The 17,152-nt window shown below is 49.9% G+C and overlaps 1 protein-coding gene across 20 annotated transcripts in view; it reads left to right on the forward strand.

The window, feature by feature from the left end:
• Positions 1 to 17,152, forward strand: part of RAP1GAP2 (RAP1 GTPase activating protein 2) — a 229,796-nt gene that overhangs the window by 79,072 nt on the left and 133,572 nt on the right. Inside the window, exon 1 of one of the 20 annotated variants that reach the window (XM_026016229.2) lies at positions 11,719 to 12,142. The exons of 18 other annotated variants lie outside the window; for them this stretch is intronic. In XM_026016229.2, coding sequence (XP_025872014.1) covers positions 12,036 to 12,142 — 107 coding nt within the window. In that variant the 5' untranslated portion in view covers positions 11,719 to 12,035. Of the gene's footprint in view, positions 1 to 11,718; positions 12,143 to 17,152 lie in introns of those variants that run through there. One more of the 20 variants, XR_011999760.1, reaches the window with a different exon arrangement.

Here is a 17,152-nt window from a genome sequence, read left to right on the forward strand (position 1 = left end):
AATATTAATTTTAAAATATAGTTTAATATATAGTCTGTATCTAAATGTTTCCAGTTGTTCCAAGTTTGAATATGGACTGTGTGTCAGGTTATATTATTGACTTATTATTAGTGATCACTTATTATACTTGATTGTCACACCTCTTTAGTCTCTTTAAATATAGGACAGACCCGGCAAAGTTGTTTTATAGAATGTTCCATATTTTGGATTTGTTTGAATGTCTCCCCCGCCCCTGCTGCTTTTTTAAACATTTTCCTTGAATAGTCCTTGATTTTATTGAAAGAAGATGAAATGAGTGACCTGCATGCTGACATCAAAGAGGAAGAGAGAAATTCCTGTTTTATCCTCAAAGTCAGAATTGTGGTGTCTGCTTTCCCCCTGGTAGGGTCAAGAGGATTCTCCATGAACTGTGCTCAGGTCTGTTGCTTATTGGGTGGGTTGGTGCATCTAGGCTGTTTTTGTTGGAGAAGCAGTTCTAGGAATTCTTCCTGGGAAGGCTTCTCCATGGGCCCCCTTGGGGGATACTTCTCTGGGGTGAGGGAGTGATATGGCCTTCTTACCTGCCAAGAACCCCCTTGTGTGTTATTTTGCCCCCTTGTGTATTTCCTTAACCATTGGGTAGAGATTCAGGTTAACTAGCTAGGTTATTCAGATTGGCTTAAGAAAAAAAGAAGACATCAAAAGGAAAAGGAAATTCAGAAAAGCTCTTGTAATAGATACCCTTATGAAAATTGGCTTCAGGAATGGCTGGATCTAGGTGGGTCAGAAAATATTAGACAATCTGTCCCTATCTCTTAGCTCTGGTTTCCTCCACATTCACTTTGTTCACAGGCAACTCTCCTCTCATAACATAGCCAGCAACTTTGGAAACCCCAGGGGTTAGTGAGCTGCTTCTTCCTGTGGTGCCAGCAAAAATCAGGTGTTCACTCTGGAGCAACCAGGTTTATGTGCCCTTTCCTGAAGCCATCACTGTGGCCTCGTGAATGGAATACATGGATTGGTAAGGCCCATGGGACCCACTTTAGAGTTCAGGACAGGTAGGTTGAGAGGACAGCCCCACCTGAATCACAACAATAACAGTGGTGTCAGAGTGCTTCTCAAGGGAGAATCAAGGTCCCGGCAGTCCGGGTGGCTGAGTGGTTTAGTGCCTGCCTTCAGCCCAGGGTGTGATCCTGGAGACCCTGGATCGAGTCCCACGTCAGGCTCCCTGCATGAAGCCTGCTTCTCCCTCTGCCTATGTCTCTGCCTCTCTTTCTCTCTCTCTCTCTCTCATGAATAAATAAATAAAATCTCTTTCTAAAAAAAGAGAGAGAGAGAGAGAGAGAGAGAGAGAGAGAATGAATCAAGGTCCATCAGCCAGAAGAAGAAAGGGCCTAAGTGCTGAGCAGCAGAGATCTGGTGAGAGGCTGGAGGAGCCTCTGGCCCAGTCATTACCTCCTCTCCTTGGGTCTCCACTGCCCTTCATTTTGGATTTTTTGGAGGTCAATATCTATGGGGATCATTTGTGGCTGGGTCCCAGCTCTGCTTCTTAGTAGCTGTGTGATCCTGGATAGAAGCATTAACCTCTCTGGGTCTTAGTTTACTCATCTAGCAAATGGGGAGGATATTGTTTTAAAGATTTTATTTATTTATTTGGGAGAGAGAGAGAGTGAGCATGAGTAGGGGCAGAGGGTAGGAGAAGCAGACTCCCCACTGACCAGGAGGGGCTCGATCCCAGGACTCTAAGATCATGACCTGAGCTGAAGGCAGATGCTTAACTGAGCCACCCAGGCACCCCCCAGATGGGGAGGATATTAATATCCTTTCCTTATAGAGCTGTGAGTATTCAATGGAATAATAGGTGTGCAAATGCCTGCATCTTGGGATGGTGTTCATTACCCTATGAGGTGGTTTTCCTTCTTAGGATGAGCAACACCTGCCCTCAGAACTGCTCTTGGACAGCTGGGATGGTGACTGACACCAGGCCATGGACACCTCAGGATGGGTGGGGTGATTTCTCCATGGGGGACCATAGAACTGTCCCACACGGAGACCATCTGAGCCCTTCGCTCATCCTCCAAGCTCCAGATGAGGAGAGGAAGAAGGTGGAAATGAATGGGCTGGCCCAGTGATTCCAAAGTTGGAACTGGGAAAAGTGACATTAGGTGGTACAAGGACACAACCTTGCCTGACATTGGTCCCTTGAGAGAAAGCCATTCTCCTTTGGGTTCTCTCACGGTGTTCCTCACAACCTCAAGGAGAAAATATCAGATGCTAACATGTCTTTAGTACCTCTGTAACAGTTGCTAATCTTCCTTATTAATAGAGATAGCAGGTCTAGACTCAAGGCCTTGGGCAGGCAACAGTGTCCAGCTAGCTGAAATGTGATAACATTGTTTGATTTTCATCATATTTACTTTTTTTGGGCAGGGTGTCAAATGATCCCTTATTGAAATATTTTCCTTTGTAGTTCTTAACTAGCGGGGCATTCCACAGTCCCACTATTGATGTTGTCTGTGATGTCATGAGGGTGGCAACATCAGCATTGCAGCCCATAGGCTGCGCAGTCCCCAGGATCTCTTCAATGGTTCCAGAGAGTTCTTTGGCTAAAGATTGGTGCCCTGTCTTTTGGGCAGTGTAGACAATCTTGTCAAAAGTGGTATTTCCACTGTGTTTAGTGTTTTCCACTTCTTTCTATGTCCTGGCAGTTCCTTTGCTAAGCAGGGCAGAGACAGAAGGTTCCTCTTCAATCTGGGCCTGCTGTTCTGAACGGTCAGTTTCACTGTCATCCTCAGACCCTTCCAATCACCAGCTGCCTTGATGATGTCATCACCAACTTTTATGGAGACAGCCCAGGCTGCCGATCTCTGGGGCCAGGGCAGACAGAGGTGGCATGACTTCCCCATCGGTATACCAGATGTGTATGACTTTGATCTCACTGGGCTTGAATTTAGGCGGCATGGTAGAGGTGGCTGGTGTGGGATGAGCCCGGATTTGGGACCACCTAAGACAGTTACACCTTCACTGCAGCCACACTCTTATTTTTCTGAAAATACTTAGAAAAAATGCCTCTCAGCTTGGCAGGAAATATGGTACTTTTGGAGTCCTCCCTAGGGTTGTCTAAAAGCTGGAGTGGCTTTCAGGCACTCCTAAAGAAGCCTTGGAGTTGGAGTGGCTGCTTCACAGTTGCTAGACTCACCAGGCTGCATCAGCTTGAAGCAGGGCCCTAAGAAGGTGTCTTTTTAGCCACCCCATATGAGTGTTTCCACCTGTGATTTCCATCCCCGGGACCTCAGTGCTCTGCCTTTCCCTACAGCCAAATAAGGGCTGTCAAGTCAAAAGCCCAAAGATTCTTCTGGGGCTAGGGAAGCTCAGATTCTAGGACACAGGATCCTCCTGGAGGGGTAACCTTCCTTACTTCCTCCTTCTAACTTCTTTTGCCTGTTCTTCCCTCTTTCCTCCCTTCCAGTAATGTTTACTGAGTGTTGGAGTGTGTCAGATGCCATTCTGGGTACAGGGTGGGGTGGAAGGAAATATGATGTCTGAGATGAATAGTTTCTGCCTCTATGGGCTTTATGAGCCACGGGGACAGAAAGACCCAACAACAAGTGAACAGACAAATCAATCAAAACAAAACAAAACAAACAAGGTGCCCAGTAACCAGAGTAACCATGTACTCTAGGTAAGTGCTCAAAGAAGGTCTCTCTCGGGCGGGGGCATTCTTTTGGGAGAGCTCAACAGCTGAGATAGCAGCTCAGTTAATTTCCCCATTGGATTATGGGTTATGTTACATTCTTAGTTAATTGTCCCACCTATACTTATTCTGGTGCACTCTACTCTTTGTGGGGTGCAGTGGGTTGCAGCTGTTTCTGCTCCAGACCCTGCCTTCCCAGTATCCTGAAGAGAGCTATTCTCATCACTGCCACGGGGCCACGTGAAAGTCACTGCTGGCTTTGCCTGGAGACTGTCTTAGGACACCCTTCCCTACATGTCCCCTGCCGTGACAGGTTGACTGATGGTGTTCACACAGAGCTGGCTCCTGAGCCTGGCTCCCTGTAACCTTGAAACCTCTGTAGTCTATTAAGAAGAAGGGAAGAACTGGGAGACTTTAGTCCTTTAGTTACCAGCTGTGACCCATTATCTGTGACCTATGCAGCCCCTTATCCTGCCCTGTGACTGAGTGAAGGGGGCCTGGACAGGGGAGAAAATGGATAGGAGCAAAGAGTTTGGAGCCTTGGATGAGAGGCATACAGACCGTGCACAGCTCTGGGACTTGGGGGAGGCCAAGATGGGGGCAACTAAATGGGGCTCCCCCTGAGGGTGGAGGGGAGTGGCTTACCAAAAGAGCTTAGATTACAACCGGAGTGACACAGGCTAGACAGCTGGAGGGACTTTGGTGGTGGAAGGAGCGATGGGCCCAGAAAGCCTGCCTGGTAGAAAGCTTGCAAAGCTCAGACACAGCTGTTCAGCAGGATTCTCAGGGCTGGGCCCGGTGGGGCGAAGCTCCAAGTCAGGGGAGTCTGTGTCAACACTGAAGATAAAGCCCTGTGTTTGCCTTTGAGGCTATGGAGGGTCAAAATGGGAAAGAGCTATTAACACATCAGTGAATTCCAGTCCAGAGTCCGTTGTGAAGGAAACACCTTTCCGTGGGGCAGAAAAGCTTTGATTACACCCACCAGTAGGGGCAATTTCCTCTAGGAAGGAGTATCCATCCCAGAGGAGCAAGAGATTAGTTTAGACAACAGAAAAAAAAAATTAAGATTTATCAGGAATCAGGTAGATGAAGCCCTAACCTATGAATTTTCTGGTTGACTAGGCTCATGAGCTGTCTGCAGGCCACACAGTGATCCTCCTGGTGTTGATTCAAAGGTGAAGTTAGTGCTCTTGCCTGGCCAGGTGCCAGCTAGCACACTCTGCTTGGCATCCCATCCTGGCCCCCACATACAGACACGAGCACATACACAGACACACTGACACACACCGACATATACACACCCCTGGTGGAATGTATGAGCAGGGGACCCAGGCATACTGCTGTGAGCACCTAAACCCTAGATTGTGTATCAGTTAAATTCCTGTGTACATACATCGCAGTACCTCGGTCTTTCTAAAGACTCTTGTGTCTGGCAGATATATACAAGTCAGGAGCAAAAAGGGGAACCAAAGAGAAGTTCTAGAGTAAGGCTCACAATACCCCTCTGGTGCTCACTCTAATTTTTGTCAGGCTCAGTTATTTGGTTTCCCAGTGAACAGTCACTGAGCAAGGATTCCAAACCCCACAGTGAGAAAGGCCACTCAAAGAGTCTTTGTCAGGGACTGTCATAGGCATTCTCATTTGAAATGTTCGACAATATCTATCTCTTAGTGAATTTAAAACATAGTCCTTATAAATTTGTATATAGTAGAAAAATACAAATGTAACAATAAAGATCATCATTTACTTCCAGATATAATCCCTGTTAATACCCTCCCCCCCACTATGAACATTTTCTTTTACTTTTTCTTACAGTGGATATCAAGTACTTACACTGTAAATAGAATTGTGCCCACAGCAATTAGCGATGCTGTGCCATTCTTGGGTCAGCTAGATCTCCACTCGGCCCACTCCGCCACTCTACTCTTACTGCTGTTACTATTAATTTCAGTTTTTTTGGGGGTAAAATTTACATACATTGAAATGCGCAAATCTTAATTATACATTTTGGACAAATGGATTCCACCACCCTATCCTGATATAGAACATTTCTGTCTCTCCAGAAACTGCCTTACCCCCAGAGGCAACTACTGCCCTAATTTTTGCACAGTAGGTTGTCTGTCTTTAGAACTTCATATAAATAGAATCAAATTTTTTTTTGTATCTAGCTTTTTTCACTCAGCATAATGTTTTAGAAAATCATCCATGTTGTTGCATGTTTTGGTATTTTGTTCCTTTTTAGTACTCAGTGGTATTCCACGGTATGGATGTTCCACAGTTCGTTTATGGGCTGTCCATTTTGAGGTTTGTTTATTTATTTTTAAGTAATCTCTGCACCTGGTGTGGGACTGAGAATCACAACATCAGAAGTCACACACTCTTCTGACTGGCATCACCAGCCAGGTGTCCCTGGACTGTCCATTTTGAGTAAAGCCACTATGAACATTTTCATACAAGTCTTTGTGTGGACCAGCTATGCTTGTTTAATTCTTGCAGGGACCTTCAGAGGGTGATGCTGTTGTTATCCACTTTTTACAGATGAGAAAACTTGAGGCTCATAGAGGTTAAAAATCTAGCCCAAGGCCACACAGATAGTAAAAGGTGGAGATGGGATTCTAACCCAGGTTTGTCTTTTTTCTCCCTCCCTGTGGTTATCTTTGTGCCACAGCTGTTTGGTGTCATTAATTATAGGGACAAATGGCTTCTCAGCAGCCTGTTCATAACTGTTATGTATCAGTACAGTATCAGTTAGTGCAGTACAATGGTTAGTATTGATAGTAATAGCTCTGAGTCACCAAGAAAACCTGCCTTTAAAAAGAATGAAAACGTGTAAGACTTTTCAGAGAAATTTTCAGCCAAGTTTATTACAATAAAAGCAAGCCAGCAAACAAAAAGTTTGGTACTCAAAGCTCTAGTTGTCTGGAAATCTCAGTTAGGTGTAATACGTCATTTCTCAAGGAAGCCAGAGACAGAAGGCGTGACTGGGTATATAAAATAGTATATAAATAATACATGTATAAGAAACCATTCTGTTCTTTGTAGATCCAAACAGAATAGGTTTTTGGATAGTCTGCTGGTTCTTGCTTGGAAAGATGTTGCTAAGCAATGTTGCTAATATTATGGAAAGACAGCTTTCCTCCTCACTTTTCCACTCAGCCCCAAAAACCCTAGAGTGGAAGTGGCTTCACGTGGTAGCCACAGCTGGGGAGGTTTGTTAATCTGTGAGGTGGGCACCAGGGACCCCGGTGTGAGAGGAGTGTGCCTCGGGCCACCCAGTCCTCATCCTTTTCTGCTCCTAATTCTCTGGATTGGCCCCTGGGGGGCCTCCATGCAAAATGTGCTGTTTCATATTCATCAGAAATATCACACACAGAAGAATCCTTTTGAACTTTTCTACTGTGGGAAAAATTATACTCATGCTACTTAGATGCATGGATTCACATTCCATAAATGAACCAGAAAGAAGTATTTTAAATACCTCCAGTAACCAAGGAATAGATAAAGAAATCCTTTCTTCCTCCTCCTACCCCGCTTTTTATAACCCCTGAGCAAAAAATCAGCAAAGTTCTGATTGACATCATGCATGGCAGGCCCTGGGTACCAAATGATGTGCAGCCTGGGGGCTGGATCCCTGCCACTGAGTGGGATTTGTGGGTTTCCTCAGCCATGGTTTCCTTTCCCTGAAGCTCGGAAATGCCACACAAGCCACCAAGATCCGTTTCCAAAATCTGAGCCAGTTTCTAGGCAGATCCTCTATTTAGTATGAAATATGTGGCTCCAGGAAAGTATGGCTGTGCCAGGGCTCCCAAGGTTTGTCTTTGAGGCCTCCCAGGCTGGCCGTGGCATGACCTGTTGCTGTCACTGAAGGACCCTGTTGCAGTGGGATGGGGTCTTATGCTCATGGTCTCTGAGAGGGGACGTTAGGAGCTGGGAGGAGAGTCAATGCATTGGGTGTTGTCAAAGATCCCTCATGCATCTGTCTTTTCAAAGTAGAAATGTTGGGGCCCTGGGGGACTCAGCCAGTTATGCATCTGATGCTCGATTGCAGCTCAGGTCTTGATCTCAGGGTTGTGAGTTCAAGCCCCATGTTGGGCTCCATGCTGGGCATGGTGCCTACTTAAAAACAACACAAACCCAAACAAAGTGTAAATGACTTCCACACCTCAAACCTTCCCAACCTTTCCTGCCTCTCTCCCTCCCTCTTTTTCCTTACCGACCCCCCAACCTTTCCAATTTTTTCTTTCCTTCCTAGGTAGTATCCCAGAGACGCATGTGTAACAAGGCCCAGCAGGGGGCGCTGATGCACCTGCCAAGAATGCATGACACCCCGTTGCTTACGGAGCACAGGTGTGAGTGCTCCATAGAAGTGAGAGTGAGAGGCTTTGGAGTGATTTCTCCAAGCTGCTGTATATAAGGGTGTGCCCTCAAGGCATACAAGAGTGGCAGGTGTTGGCGTGTCCTGAGCAGGTCTAAGGCTGTGTGATCCATAGGGTGGCTGGGACGCTGTCCCCAGCAGGAGGGGAGGGGCAAGGCATCTGAAGAAATCTGATTTTCATAAAAGCCCCCCCCCGCCCCCCCCCCCCCCCCCCCGCTGGCTCCCAAACCCCTCTTTGCTGCATATCTCTTCTGAATCCTAGCCATCCTAGCTGAGTAGGGTTGCAGTCATTTTGCAGAGCCACGGAGCCACCAGAGGCACTGGAGCTAGCGGTGGAGTCGAGTCCAGTCGGGTGGGACTGGGAGGGAGCACCTGCTCTGCGCTCTCTCTGAGACCTGGGTGCTGGCAGCAGGGCTGATTCCCATTTTCACACGGATGTGTCTCCTGGAGCGGGTTCCCAGGCACAGAAGGCTCTTTTCTTTAGGCCCAAGCATGCGTGCCTGTCTCACCCCACTGGCCCCTTAGGAACAGGCTGTGCAGCTGTCTGCCCTGTGTTTGTGATTAACTTCCCATCGTGCCTTCCCTCCACTCCCACCCAGGCCCCCTCAGCCTTTGGGTCCCCCCCCCACCCCAACTAGGGCAGAGACCCAGGGTGGCAGCTGCTTGGCATTTATTCTCAGGGACTGTGGGCTTGGGGGTGGGCTGGAGCAGACCTTTGAGGTCCTGTGAGTGGGGTCACTGCTGGGGATAAATTGCTGGTGGTGGAGATGAGGGAGATCCCTTCTCTGCAGACCTCACTGACCTCCCTCGCTCTAGTCTGGATATGTCCAGCCTTCTCTGTTGAGTCACTAATGTGAAAATTGTTCCCTTTCGATTCCCTTTCAAACTTTTGTGATTTCTTTAAGGGCCATGTCTTTGTTTGGTGCAAGTGTGTGGCTAACAGCTAACCCTTGCCTATTTTTCTCTTTTAACGAAGGTGTTTTAAGCTCGGAGCCTTTGTCAAGCGATAGTATTGAGCTAGAATTTAGTAAGTTTGTGTTTGTTGTCATGGTATGAATGACAAGCAATAATAGATTTGCATTTAGAGTGGTAATGTCTTCTTTTAAAATTAAGTAAAAAAGTGAATTGATTTAATTAAAGGAAAATAATAAATAACAGGGTAAATGCTGTTGAGACAAGAAATGGTAAAGGGTGTGTGTGAATGGCCTAATTTTGGGGAAGCAGTGGCTGGGTCACACTGCCCAAGGTAGCTGGGAATGGGATTCTTTTGTGGTTTCATGTGTGTTAGCCCTGATTGTTTTGGGCAAAGATGGTCTTCCATTGCTCACTTACCCTAGTCTCTCTGCACAAAGTAATAAACGTTGATGGAATGGAGAAGTCTAACAGAGATGGCCACTGCATTCCCTGACTTATGCCAGGAAGGCATAGGGGTGGTGCCCCTGCCCCACCAGCACCAGGTGCCCCACTGCAGCCCACACTCCACGTCAATTCCTCCCTTTCTCCTACATACCCCATCCAAGCCTCCTCTTCACTTCAGAACTGAAAGAGAGAAGGTCACTGGCCCGCTCCTTATGCTTTGGTGTTTTGGTATGGGGTGTGGGCAGAAGGAAGGGCCCTATCACCCTCAGCAAACTTCTACCTCTAGGGCCTTAGGTATCAGATCACATTTTGGTCTTTTAGGGACAACCTTGTGTTTTCAGCCACACTGGGACTGGAAACATTGTGGTTGTAGAGGAACTGAGAGTGCCCAGAACCCTAGAACAAGAAGGATAACCTGCTTGGTGGAAAGATTTTTTGCCTTCATTCCAGTGCCCTGTTGACCACTGATGCCCTTGGCCTGAAATACCTCCCAGGCAGTGGGGGATGGGCTAGAGCCACCCATACTCAGCTTGCCTGGGAAGGGGTTAGGCCTAGCACTGAGACGAAGCCTTCTTCTGTATAGAGTACACTCCATGCTGGGCTAGGCCCATGGCCACTGCCCCCATCACCCTCTTTGTCCTGTAGCTGAAATAGTCCATCAGCTAACTTGTCTGTTTTGTGTTCTGTCAGAGGCAAAAGCCCTGAGCTTCTTGTGCTCTGCTCTGCCCTCTCTCCCACTGAGGGCACTCATTTCCCCATTCTTTTTCCAGACTGATTCTCAGGCCCATACCTGTGCACTCTGTACAGCAGGCCTAGCTGCAATCCCAGGGTGGGGCCTTGGTCACTCACTCTCTGGCTATAAATAGATGTCTGTGGCTATCTCTGTGATCCCCCACTGCCCAGGCAATCCCAGGAGGGCCTGGGCCATTGCTAATGGATGCTTCATAAATAAACCAGGCACATTTTGGCACCACCCTGGTGTTCCCTCCTCTCCACCTCAGCTCCAGTGCCAGCAAGAAACTGTGCCCACTGCAGAGGTGGGGTTGAGGCCTCAGGCCCTGGAATTCATTTCCAGCTCTGTCCCTCTTCAGCAAACCCCCTTCCCTCCCTGATACTCTGTGCTTATATGAACACCAGACTGTATTAAAAACAAAAACAAAACAACAAAACCCAGGACAAGGCAAGTTGTCTCAGGGACCTCTATGGCCCCAACAGGGCTGTTCCCAGAGGATGGACTAATTGCCTTATTTAATTCTCTCCAGCCCTCTGCCCAAGTCCCTTCTCTAGGGGGAAGAAGAAGCAAAGCCAGTGTGGACATGAGGGTGGTGGTGCTGGTGGTGAAGGGGCTAGGCTTCCTGTAGCAGACGGAAGTGAGTGAGTGGCAGGGACTGGGCCATGGCCTTTGCCCAGGAGCTGGCCGGTGACCTTCTGTCTTTCAGTTCTGAAGTGAAGAGGAGGCTTGCATGGGGTGTGCAGGAGAAAGGGAAGGACTGACACGGGGTGTCTGTGGCAGTGGGGTGCTAGGTGCTGGTGGGGTGGGGCGCCCCTTCGTTTCCCTGGCAACACGGGGCACGCGGCCCAAGTGTAGCCTCGGTGAAATTGATCCCTGACCCCAGTGTTGTGTCCACCTCCCAGCGCAGGGGAAACACTGGTCCCCCTGGGGACTGACCGCAGCCCAGGGAGCGGTTGATGCTGGAGTAGCCCCCTCTGGCCTCGCAGGACAGTCCCTCCCGGACTCCGGACTCCGGGAAAGGAGAGGTAGCATCCCGCCGAGTCTATCCGCCGGCAGCCGCAGCGGCCAGGGAGGGCGGGCGCGGGGCGCGGGCGCGGGGCGCGGGGCACCGGGCACCCTCTCTTCGCGCCCGGCCTCGGGCGGGCCAAGGCAGTTTCCCACGGACTAAGGACGCGCGTTTCGTCTCGGTGCATGTTTTCTTCGCTCTTGTGTTTTAAAGACAGTGACAGCATTGGGGAAGTATCCCGGCGGGCCGGGCCGGAGAGCGCGTCAGCGGCGGCGCCTCGGGAGGAAGCCCGGGGCCCGCCAGCGGGGGCGGGGAGGGGCGGGGAGGGGCCGGGAGGGGGGCGGAGGGGAGCGGCGAGAGCGGGGGGGGGGGGGGCTGCCCGCCGGGAGCGGAGCGGGGGGCGCGGAGGGTGCGCGCCGGGCGCGAGCTGCCGGAACCGCCCGCTGCCGGGGTGTCCGGGCCGGGGCGCGGAAGGCGGGGCCGGGGCGGGGTCCCAGCGCGGGCGGCGCGTCGGAGCGGGAGCGGGAGCGGGAGCGGGAGCGGGAGCGGCAGCGGGAGCGGGAGCGGGAGCCGAGCCGAGCCGAGCCGGAGCCCCGGAGCCGCCCGTCCGGACCGCGCCCGCAGCGAGCCTCGGGGATGCCTGCGCCAGGGGAGCGGGCGCCGGCCGCCCGGCGGGCTCCGGGGAGACGCTGAAGGTCGCCGGGAAGTGAGCGCCCGGTCACCTGACCCCCGGGGCGCACCTAGGCGGGGCGGGGCCCATGAGCGGCGGGCGGCGGGGGCCCGGGGCGCAGGGGCCGGGAGCGGGCGGCGCGGAGCTCGCGGAGCCGGGCGGACGGGGGCGCGCTGCGGGCGGGCGAGGGCGCGGCTGGGCACCGCCGGGGGCCTCGCCATGTCCCAGCCGGCGGGGAGGATGCATTGCCGAAAGGCAGGGATCCGCGCCGCGGTGGTGCTCATCGGACTTCTGCACAAATCCCGAAAACAGAATAAAGAGAAAAGGTAAAGCCTGGCAGCGCCGCCTCCCCCCACCCCCTCCTCCGCTCTCATCCTAAACCCCCGTTTTCTTTGGGGTGGAGTTTTCTAAAAGGACCTTTGGCTCCGAGTTTGTTGGGAAAAACCTCTGCTCTGTGCGCCTTCGGGGCAGGGACTCCGGAGCCTCACGCCCGACACCGGCTGTTGGGGGAAAGCCGAGGCTGGATACTGGCTGGGTCGGGGGTGGGGGTGGGGGTGGGGGTGGGGGGCAGCTGGGAGAGCCCTTCGGGCTCCATCATCAACAGAGGGGCCCCAAGTGTTTCGTCCCCATTTCCGTTTGCCCGTGAGGTGCCCTTCCTGAAGCCTGCAGCGCGGGTAGCATTGATCCGACCCGGGTGACAGCCCCTGGCTCAGCCCGAGTGCCCCAATGCGCCCGAGATGCCCTTTGCTTCTTTGTAACTTGACTGAGCGCGTGAGGTGCCTGCCAGGCCGTGATCTGCCTCCCTGGCGCACTGCCGGCTGGCAAGAGCAAGTTTGGAGGTTGCTTGACAGTCCCCTCTCCCCTTCTTTGGATTTATTTTTCTCTTTGCATCTTCACCTCTACTGATTGTTTGTTCAGGGATGTTGGGGATCATTCTCTTGAGCTATTTCAGAGATGCTCTGGATGACTTACAGGGTAAGAGGTTGGGGTTTGGGGCAGGCAAAGGAGCTTCTGGGGCAGCTTCCTGGGCTCCAGTCCCTTGCTGCAGGCTTGATGTCCGCAAGACTCAAGGGAGCCATTCACAAAGGCTGGCACACAGTCACTCCTCTGCCAGGATACACAGGAGCCCAAAGCTTCCCAGCAACTGGGGGTCATCAGACTTGACTGTCCACAGAGATGTTGTGAGGATTTGGGGTGACTCCAGTGGCTCTGCTGGATTCTAATTTGCAGAGGAGTTGGAGTGGTTAGTTCTGTGCTCTGCATTAGAAAAGGGCTAAGACAAGGGCAGTGGAGCCAGACACTTGGATGGTGACAGGTGACCCCTGGGCTTGCCCAGAAGCTGGATGTGCCTGAGGAGATGGGGGGCCGGGCAGTGGACTGGAGACTTTGAGAAGCTGGCATGGGTTGCCTCTGGTGTGGGAGTCCCCCATCCCTCTTGTCCCCCTTCCTAAGATGCAGTCCAATTTTATGTTTCCCTGATATTTCCCCACAGTGTGAGGTGACTAGCCAGTGAAATGACTTCAGGTGGTTAAGCATGAAATAACATTGAGTCACCTAGTGAGAAGGTTCTTCCCTTTTCAGTTCTCTACCAATGCATGTGATTTCTTCAAAGAGAAAGTTTCAGGTTGGTGCTAGTCTGCCTTTAACACCTTTTTAACACTTGCTGATCTCTTTCATAACAAAGAGAAAGCAGACCTCTGGCTCCAGGCCTTTAAAGTGGGGAACAGTGCCTGCCTACAATTTAGGTTGTTTTTGTGCTATTTATTTTTAGGTTTCTCTCCTAGGTATGGTCAGTGGTACTGATTTTCCTCTTTGTGGTGGTGATATAAAGCATCACTTTAAATTAAATGTATTAAGTCACAAGTATGAGTCCATCTCACAGAAAAAGTTAGTAATGACACAAATGTTATAGAATGTGGCAGAAACCTTGCAAGTGATGTGGGGAATGGCTGATGCTGGGGACACACCTGTCTAGCAGTAAAAGCTACCAGCAGGACTCTAGAGCCCAGTGCTCCAGGTCTGAGCCCATTTTCCCCTAGACTTTGATTCCCTTTCATTCCCTGTCCTTCAATAGGGGGAGGAGGGATGAATAAGTCAATCCTCTAAGTCAGGGGAAGAGGGGATGACTGTTTTGAGATAACCAGCACCTGTTTTGAGGAATGAGAAGGATGATGTGCTTGATTGACAGGCAAGCTTCATCAGACCAGTTCCTGTTTCTGAGTATAGAGTGTATGTTGGGGTGGAAGACTGCCTGTGCAGTCCTGGCTTAGCCATTGACTGGGACATGATAGTATAGGTATAATCTCCCTGAGCCTGTTTCTGTGTCCATACAAAAGGCTTGAGTGAGATAATGTGGGTGAAGACGCACCTGAGAGATGTGAAGTGTCATGTGAGGATGAAGGGGTTTGAACAGAACTGTTCCTATTCGCCTCTTTCTGGGCTTGTGCCCTTGGAGAGAGACCAAGGTACCATGTCTGGTGATGGATGACAGCCACGCATGGGTTCAGGAGGCAGGTGCAGTGAGGCACAGGGAAGGATTGGACAGCGGACAGGAAGGGGTTGGCTAGGGTGAAGATGCCCTAGGCTCATGGCATCTTGTCCTTTGTCCTGGATGTACTATGCCCTTCCCTGCAATGCAGCAGACATTGGGGCCCTCCCAGCCCCTGCCTTCATCCTGTTCTGCTGTTGCTTCTGTCATCCTGATTGCTTTGACCACAGACTTAACTTACCCGAGGAGAGGGGTTGATTTCATCTTGGTGCTGAATGACCTTTGCTTCTGTTGCTATACTCTGGGGTTTCTTTGTCTTTAAGGATCTGAAATGCAGTGCTCACTACTGACCCTCGCTCTATGGGCACCAGCCATGGGGGTTGGGGGTGGGGTGAATATGGGGTGTGCCAGAGCAGGCCGCAGCTGTCAGCCTCTCTTACGTTGCTCCCCAGACTCCAGCCAGGCTGGATGTTCACTTTTCGGAGTCTCTGCTTCCTCCCCACCCTCATCACGGATCAGACTCAGATCCCTTCTTCATCCCTCCCAGAAGGCTTGATCCATCCATCGATCTTCCCAGCACCTTTAATTGACAGGTTTATGCAGATAGCACTCCTGGCTGTTGGCCTTAAGGGATGAAGTGGCTTGTGTGGCTTTGCAGTGATGGCCCTGTGGTTCTTGTCATCTTCCTGTGCTTCCCAGGCAACTTAGAAATATATTGCATATTGAAGGAGGCAGGTGTGCCAGGGAAGATGGTAATGACACAGGTGTCCCAAATGTGCCCAGAACCAGGTGACCCCAGGTCACTTGTGGTAGGTCCTGAGAACCATGCTGAAAGCTTCAGTCTCAGTTTGCCTCTTGGAGAAGTGGCTATTGTGCTCATCAGCCTTGACTTGACAATTCTGCATGAGAATTGTGGGGTAACCTGGAGGTTCTGCCTCTTTATGACCGTCTTCCAGGGACTCCCATCACCTGGGCTCCTGCAAAAGCAGTGGTGTATTTGTGAGGGGGGATTGATTTGAGCATGGTTCCAAGGAGGCACCTGAATGAAGCCTTCCTTGCAGATGGCATTTTGCAGACCACTTTAGTGGAAAGCTCCTTTAAAGTGCTTTGATTTTCAGATCCTGCTTTCTTGTAGTTGTGGCAGATTGGGGCAGATGCAGAGCATCACCCTGACCATGGTAGAAGTGGACAGGTGTGGGAGGTGGGGGGAGTGCTTTCCTCTGAGGTGGCAAATGGGTACTTCTGGTGGGGAGGATTGAGGCAGAGAAACAATCAAAATATGTATGTTCCAAAAAGCATAGATGAAGCTGTATAGCCTTGAGAGTGACATTCTGGAGAGAGGTCACTTAGTGTAAATGAAAAGACATCTTATTGGGGGTAGTTTTTTGAGACAACTCCCACCATGGGGTTTATGAGGATAATAGTATGAATCTACTCATTATTCAGTAAACCACTCATGGGAGGCCCTGGGGGAGTGGTGGTGGAGCAGAACAGTGAATCTAACTAATCTGATCCCTCTCTGATCCCTCCGTTGTGGGGTATAATGATGGCCAGTAGGTTATTCCTGTGTAGATTATCAGAAAAAGTTCATCCTAGCTTTTTTTTTTTTTTAACTTTTTATTGTGGAAATTTTCACACATGCACAAAAGTAGAGAGGATAGTGTAATATGATACCCAGTTTGAGCCATTATCAACTCATGGCCAATCTTGTTTCATTTAATTACCAACCCACTCCCCCACAAGATTATTTTGAAGTAAATCCCAGTCATAATATCATTTCATTCATAAATATTTCAGTATGTATCTTAAAGATGAGAATTTTTCTATGAAAACATAACACTATTATCATACTCCCTAAGTTAGCAGTAATTTCTTAATATATTTAATTAGTAAAATATATATATATGTATATTTAATTAGTGTTCAAATTCCCTTAATTGTCTCATAAGTTTTTCAAAAAAATTTTCAAAGATTTTCCTTATTTATTTGAAAGAGAACATATGGCATGCAAGCAAGGTGAGGAGGGACAGAGGGAGTAGACTCCTTGCTGAGTAGGGGGCCCAGTGCAGGGCTGAGGGGGCTTGATCCCAGGACCCTGAGATCACGACCTGAGCCAAAGGCAGACTCCTGACCAGCTGAGCCACCCAGGTGCTCCTCAAATTTTTTTTTGAGACAGTATTAAAAAATATCCACTATAACTGGTGATATGTCACTTTATGAGTTTTCTCCTCCAACTTTCGTTTTCCTTATAATCTCTTTATTGGAGAAACTTGATTATCTTGGAGTTTCCCATAGTCAGGGTTTTACGGATGATATCTCCTGGTGTCATTTAACATGTTCTGCTGTCCCCTATGATACTGTGAGATGGTATTTAGTTTTAGAGGCTCTATCATATTTGGATTTGTTTGTTTTTTGGGCAAGACCTCGCATTGGAGCTTATCAGATTGTCTGTTTTGGTGAGGTTGGCAGTTGATTGACTTGTCCGTGGAGTTTGAAGGCTCGTGTCATGGAGGATACTTGCATTCTGCCATGGGAGAGCATGTGGCAGGCCTACAAGCTGGCTGGATTTGGGGCCTAAGCCTGTGGAATGTGCAGGAGTGCTGGCCTTGGAGTCCGAGAGTCCCAAGGCTGGAAGGGACACCCAGTAGGAGCTGATCTATTCCCTGGCCCCAGAACAGATGGCTACTTGTTCTCTTCTTTGGAAGTGGCTGGGTCCTGCCCTTTGTGGAAGGGCCTGTTAGTTGCCCTTTCTTGTCTGATGTTTGAATGCCACCCGGTTTGCTGTCATTGCTTTAAAGAACAAACATCTCCCTTTAGCCAGCTTCTCATTTTAAGCCTCACTGAGTGC

Source organism: Vulpes vulpes, chromosome 2 (genome assembly GCF_048418805.1).
Source record: "Vulpes vulpes isolate BD-2025 chromosome 2, VulVul3, whole genome shotgun sequence".
Lineage (NCBI taxonomy): Eukaryota > Metazoa > Chordata > Mammalia > Carnivora > Canidae > Vulpes > Vulpes vulpes.